The 6,979-nt window shown below is 43.9% G+C and overlaps 1 protein-coding gene across 1 annotated transcript in view; it reads right to left on the bottom strand.

The window, feature by feature from the left end:
• Positions 1-915: 915 nt before the first annotated feature.
• CDHR4 (cadherin related family member 4) overlaps positions 916-6,979 on the bottom strand; it is a 32,067-nt gene continuing 26,003 nt past the window's right edge. Inside the window, exons 14-20 of the mRNA XM_056866993.1 lie at positions 6,754-6,898; positions 5,666-5,880; positions 4,150-4,289; positions 3,755-3,796; positions 3,582-3,666; positions 2,270-2,303; positions 916-971 (exon numbers count right to left, since the gene is read on the bottom strand). Coding sequence (XP_056722971.1) covers positions 916-971; positions 2,270-2,303; positions 3,582-3,666; positions 3,755-3,796; positions 4,150-4,289; positions 5,666-5,880; positions 6,754-6,898 — 717 coding nt within the window. The remainder of the gene's footprint in view (positions 972-2,269; positions 2,304-3,581; positions 3,667-3,754; positions 3,797-4,149; positions 4,290-5,665; positions 5,881-6,753; positions 6,899-6,979) is intronic.

Genomic DNA, 6,979 nt, shown 5'->3' with positions numbered 1-6,979 from the left:
CTTGGCACACCCATCCCAATACAAGACTTTGGAATGGTGGTTGTTTTAGTGTTATGTTGATAGTTCCGTTCACAAGTAACCACCACCAAGAGCGATGAATTTCAATCACAGGGGAATTCAAAAGCAAATATATTTACCTTCTATAAGAGAAAATTGTCAAAAGTTTATCTTAATGGAATAATCTGCCAACAATGACTCACAAAAGGAAGAACTGCAGTCATGATATTTCAATGCCAGTCAGGAACTGAAGAAAAATTTGTACACAACCATTCTGGTAAGTCCAGCTCTTATCTATATGTAGAAGTTTCTAGGATTACTGGCTCCCAGCCAGGTACTACAGTTTCTGTTCTTCTGCCTGTACTCCCCACTCAACCAGTCTCCTGGTTACCTCCACCCGTAGAACTTTCAGCCACCCCAGTGAAAAACACCAATACTCCTCATTTAAGATGCAATTTTATTTCTACTCTATTGCCACTGCATCCTGTCTACCTTCTTCCATTGTTTTGAAGATTTTCTAAGCATAGAGGTATGTAGTGGGGAAAATTTTCACTAGCTTCTGTGTGACAGATACTCTTAAAAGTAGGCACCCAGGACAAGAAAAAAACAAAGATAGCAGCTCTAGGTTCTTGAAGTTTATTAAATGGAAATAGGAACTGGAAATACAGCTGGCTGGAGGAGAGCCTCTCAGTTATAACATTCCCCCTCTGCAGGTAAATATACAAAGTGTATGTAATAATTAGAGGAAACTTATGGGAACGACTGGCTTCTATTCCAACACGTTGGGTAGGTACTATGGACCCTTAAATGTGATAGTTTACAATGTACATTCTGTGCAGAAAGCTTTCTCTTTATCTTGCTTCCCCATCATGTCTGTGTGCCCTCATGCTGCAGTCCTTAGGATGGAACAGACCACTCTCACACCCAGCGCCGTGCTCCACTGCTGCTGTCGAACAGGTAAAATTGGCCTGTGACTAGAGACATAAAGCAAAGAACAACATCAGGTCTTTGTCTCGTTCAGCACTAACTCCCCATCCTTCACCCTGTCTTCCTGCCCACTAATAAAACTAACATGCACAGTGGTCCATTGGCCTGTCCTTATGGCATCCCACTGAATAGGGGGCTTATGAGGGTATCTCCTGGGGTTGATGTCTACTGTGGGTGCCATAAGCCTCAGAAGCCAGACTTCCCAACCAAGAGCAATTGCAGCCTGAAGGCATTATACACCATGGCAACTCCTTTAATTCAGTATGGATTATGGAGATGAGGATGCCCTAGCTATGAAGAGCAAGTTAGGTATTATGGGTCCTTTGATTTGCTGTGATGTGTAATATCTGCTTTATGTGTAATATCTACATTATGGGTGATGGCATGCAACATTCAGCTCTCGGTTAACAAATGAAGTTCTACTCATGGGACCAACATGACCAGTCATTGTTGAAGGCTTTCACGGTCAGAGTTCATTGGTTCTTGTAGGTTATCCGGGCTGTGTGACCGAAGATCACTGTCACACAGCCCGGATAACCTACAAGACCAATGACCAGTCATTCTTTCAAATATATGAAAGAGTTAGTTAAGGAAATATTGTGCTACAAGGAGGGGCCTATGAGGAACTCACAGGGTAAGGGAAATCACATCCATCCTGCTTGTCTCCGCTTTCTTCTCCTTCTTTCTGCCTCCCTGCTGCCACCTTTCTCCCCCTCTGCCTCCTCTTTCCTTGGCTGACACCTCTCGCTTGCCTACCACTGCCTCCTCCCCTTCACTGATTGTTCCTCCACCTTTCCATTGCTCAGTTACCCAATAGTCCATCTCCTTCCTTTGCTGTTTCTTCCACTACCCCTGTTTTGCTTGCCCCCTGTTGCCCTGCCTTAATTCACTATTGCCCAGCAGCAACTATGGCCCCTCTTCAACAATGTTTATAATAGCAAGTGAGATCTCACGATGCAGCATCACAAAGTTTCATTTTCCCCCTTTACATTATGTTTTGAGATGTTTTAAACTCCCCCCCCCCCAATTTTAAAAAAGTTGTCAGGTTTTTCTGCAGACTGTTTTCCTCCCGCCCGGTATGTTGAATCCCCCACTTCACACGTGGCCCAACTATATGGAATTTTTGATCTGTGCTCTGGTGCTGTGTTCCAAATTTGCTATATTGATATGTGAATTCAGTGTTGTGTTTGATTCATTCATTCATTAAACTACTGTGCTGTCTCATCCAATAAGTCTGGAACCTATCTTAAAAGCTATTATAAAGCAAATTGGAGAATGGACTTACCAGGGTCCTGAGTACGGCCATCAAAGTGGTGCTGCTGTAATGGGAGAGAGAGAAAGATAGTCTCATATAATCATACTCCTTACCATTGGTGCCAAAGGCAATTCCAAGTTATTCCTGTCTCAGCTTCTGTTATTGTGGCTTCTTGTAAGCTAAACAGAAGGATCTTGATGGGCGAGGGGAATTCTCAGTTACACCATTCCAATTTCTGACTGCAGGAAGCACTGTAGCTATCAGAAGGTGCCAAACAAGGCAAGCAAGAGTGTTTACCATTCAGTGATCCCCAACATGATATCATAGCATAATGGGTATTGGATACCTAATCTTGCAGCTTGGCTACATTTGTGTTTGATAGAAAGGGTGTGTTGTTTGCTTGGAACTACTTCACCTCAACAACAGCTTCACCACCAACAAAGGAAAAGGGAGAGTAACCCTCACTTTCAAGAAGTGAAAGAATAGCCAAAATATACAAAGAAAGAAAAGGAGAAGGAGAATGGAAGACTTACATCCCTCCAGTCTGAGCCATGGAAACCCATCTTAACCTCCTAGCACCCGCCACAACCTCCAAAACCCACATAAAATCAATTGTACACAGTATTGGCTTCAACTGGATTCCCCTATCAAAGCATGTACCGTAATTCCCACACAGACTTGCAGATGATAACTAAGGCTACCCAGCATATTTTTTTTCAGTTGGATAAATATTAGTAAGCTTGGGCAATTACATCTGTGAGATTTGTTGTTTCCTAATCCTCTCCTTGCTATTATCTCAGAAGACTAGACTGAGAAGTAGAGGAATTTTTCCAGGACGGGCCTTTGCTAATACAACAATTAATGCTCTCTTCTCCAAACAACTGTCTGATGGTCATTCAGATGATGTTGGGAGTTTCACGAAGGAAACTGAAGTTGAGACTCCTCAACAAGATTTAATCACTTGGCTGGAGGCTGAGATGGTACACCAGGACTTAACCTTTTGGCCTGATCCCACAGAAGAGTCACATCACAAAGATGGATGTCTCCAGCTTTTTGTTTCCCCAAAAAACCTGAAATAGGCCCCATGGAAGCCATTTTGTGGTACTCACTACCCTTTCTCAAAAATCCATAAATGCCCAAAGGCTCAACAAAGTGGGGGAGGGGTTTGCACTCCCAGCCAAACCAGACAGTAGTTAAGTGCCCAGACATCAAGAGTTCAAAACTATCACAAATATCTTTGCTACTATATGGCAGCAATTACATAGTTTTCCAAGTATAAGATACTAAATTTTAAAACCTGGGCACAAGCTATTTGGCAACTTCAAATTGGAGCATGCCATACCAGATTCAGCACCTCAGCGGAAACTTTCTCTTTTTCCTTGCTAGGTTCTTCTGTCACAATGTAGTTCCTTTCCATCCTTTGGCCCCTACAGAATACGAGACATGAATCAAAAGGTTAATAGAGGTCAACAGGTTTCCATATGCAAAGATAGGGCCAAAGATAGGGGCTTTTACCTGTTCTGCAGTAGGGGCTGAAATGTCTCTGTTGGCACCTTCCTAAAATTCAAACATAAGTTTCAGATGAGACTTTCTGCCAAACTTGCAGTTTTGAAGTGGTATGGGAAAGACTGCAATGTTTTTTGAGTTCAGAAAGGCAGAAAAAACATTTGGGGGCATGCACTAGGCAACAAAAAATAACCCTTTCAAGTATCAGAGAACATAGGAGCTTTTCTGGGACCGGTTCTGGTCCTGTCTGGTCAGGCTTGCCCATTTTTGGTTGCAGCATAATCACGTCCCTTTCCAGAGTGTCCGTGGAACCAGCTATTGCCAATGATTTTGCTGGTTTCCAAGCTGAGCAAACGGTGGACACGGAAAAAGGAACGCATAGAGAGTTTTTGCTAGATACTCACCTACAGCAGAATCGCCAGAACAACAAGCCCAAGGCTGAGAGAAGAAGAATTCCAGTGAATGTAAGAACCACCACAAACCAGGGATCTGGAGCCCAGTATTCCTCTGTTCTGTGTGAAATGATGGGCTTCTTGGATGCCACCTGAAATCATAAGGATCAACCCATCATGGAGAACCACAGTGCTGAACTCAGATGAGCCATACATTACTCGCAGAAGTCCATGAAGTCTTTCAAGTAGAGCAATAATTGGGTACTGACTCAACTTGAACCTTAGTGTAAGTTTCTGCATGTGTAGGGGTGTTCTGAATCCTTCATAAAATGCTGTTACATTAGAACTCCCAATCACACTGGTTGGAGTATTTTCAGCAAGGCATGAAGTGAAAGACATTTCCTTCAATGTAATAACTGAGCTATATTCAGCAGTTGTAGTAAATATTAACATCATGTTATTACAGCTATGAAAATGATTAAATTATGTGTATCTATAAACTATTATTGCATCCTCTTAACCTTTATCGATCAAAGTTACAGTGCAAATGTTTAAGCAGTTATCCTAACCATCATCAATGCCAAGCTTTGGCATCACAGCACATTCCTGAGAAGGCCTACGCCAGTGCAAGGGCCCACAGTGCCGGCGTCTGGCGCACGGCGGCATTTGTGGCCCCAGCGCCGGTGTGCAGTGCCGGCCACTGCCGTGGCAGCGCAGGGCCCAAACGCTGACGGAGCCTGGCGCCGGTGTCTGAACACCGGCAAAAGCCACATTGTCGTCCCGGGAGGCGTTAGGGGGCCTCCTGAGTCGTTACGGCTCAGGGACGCCCCTTTTTTTGCCTGAGATCTTCCATGCAACCCTATGAGGGTTGCATTAATGTTTTGTGCCGGGCGGAGGCATTAATGTTTTGTGCCAGACGGTTAGTATCTTAGCTGTCAATTATGAATAACATACTAACCGTATTGTAGCTGTCAATTATGAATAACATACTAACCGTGCATTCCTGACTGGAATGCCTGCGCCGGGCTTAGGAGGCAAGTGCCCTGCCAAAACCTCCGCCCGGCGCAAAAAATCCTGCAGAACCACTGTAACATTATGCAAGCCATCAAATTTTACACTGTTGGGTAGCAAAACAGGACCTCCTAGTGCAGTAATTGGGTTCCACCACGATAAAAGCAAAAGGGCAACTTTTCCCAAGAAGGACACTGGTGTGTTTACAGGTATTCTGTTATTACTAAAATCCCAAAAGGTCACATTGATCATTCATAGCTTGTAGGGTCAGCAGGAGATGGCACGTCACGTTTGCATGTAGATTTGGGGACTGAGGGAGGGAATTCTTAGTAATTGCTGTGAACCTATATTCTTTCTGCATCCCATCACTGGTTTGCGTACCGCTGGTTGAGAACCACTGTCCTAGTGGACACAGAGGGAGGGTGCTTAAAGGGTGCTATGAGTATTAGGCAGTGATGTCAGATAAATATTGTCCAAAAGCTTCCTGACTACAGCATATCTATATCTGTCCCCTCACCGTAGTAGTAATAATAGTAGTAGGCACTGTAGTTGTCCAAGGGATCACATGAATGATAATGGTTGCTGTGGTGCTAAAGCAAGGCGTGCTACGGCTATCTGTCACTTTCACCAGAAGCTCATAATTGAGTGGGTCAAAAATGCCATCACGGTTATAGGAGAATGTATTATGGGACAATCTATTGTCCACCATGCGAAATCGCCCATTTGTGTTGCCTGGAGGGGGAAAAAAAGAGGCATATTTGGACTGCAAACTTATGAGCGGGGTAACAAATGGAAATAATAAATAAATAATAAGCTGTTACAGTTTCCCTTGGAATCCAAGGATTTGGCAAGGGGGCTGTCAGATCTCTGTTAGCGATTCCTAGTCCTATTCACCCATCTACAATTCTCAGTTAAGTCTGTTGGTATAGATCTGTTCAGAGCATCATATTCACTTTTTGATGGAAAGCTGTCTTTCCCTTTCTCCTGGCAGAGGCTTGCACCCACCCCCCACTTCTTCAGGTAAATTCTCTCATAGTCTCTGTTCCTTGAGAATCCAGCCTTTCCTACCCCCATCATACTCTCATTATTAGCACACTCTCCTCCACTGCAACTATCTAGTCCTGTCTGCAACACATACCTACCCCCTGTGAGGGCAGAACAATAAAATATATTTAATTCTATCTTCATGTCTAACCCCCCACCAAGTACAGCTGCTATAGCAGCTTCAGTGGCTCTCTCTGTGTGTGTTAAGTGCCATCAAGTTGCTTCTGACTCATGGCGACCCTATGAAACAAAGTCCTCCAAAATGCCCTGTCTTTGACAGTGGCTCTAGGGTGGGTTTTTTAGTAGGAAAATGGCAGTGGATTAACAGGTTAAAGAACCTTCCTCTGCCTGTCTCTTTCTCCCCCCACTCCATTCTCTTTCTCAACACAGCAGCCCCAGTGACTCAACTGGTGGGAAAACTTTTTAAAATGAACACTGAACTAAACATGTAGTTCCACCCAAAGTCCACCTTCTCTAGTAGTTTTGCTGGAGCCCGAAGATGCTATGTTTTTCAGCCTGATTAAATCTGTTTCGTAATACTCTGCCCAATCCATTCCATACCGCCAACAATGGTGTAGATCAGTTGATTTCCTTCCTCCTCATCAAAGCACTGCAGCGACATGATGCTTGTGTTGCTGGCCAGTGTGGAATATATGGTATGTGTCTCAAAGTCTGGTGCACACACAGGAGCCATATCATTCACATTCTAGGGATAGGGAAAGGGCCCATGTCTCAGCATGCTAGGAATATTGGAATGGAGTTTTCCTGATCCTCCTTCACCTACTTG

This window comes from Euleptes europaea, chromosome 1 (genome assembly GCF_029931775.1).
Source record: "Euleptes europaea isolate rEulEur1 chromosome 1, rEulEur1.hap1, whole genome shotgun sequence".
Taxonomy (NCBI): domain Eukaryota; kingdom Metazoa; phylum Chordata; class Lepidosauria; order Squamata; family Sphaerodactylidae; genus Euleptes; species Euleptes europaea.
The sequence above is the reverse complement of the archived record's forward strand: the minus strand, read 5'-3'. Positions and strand labels throughout refer to the sequence as shown.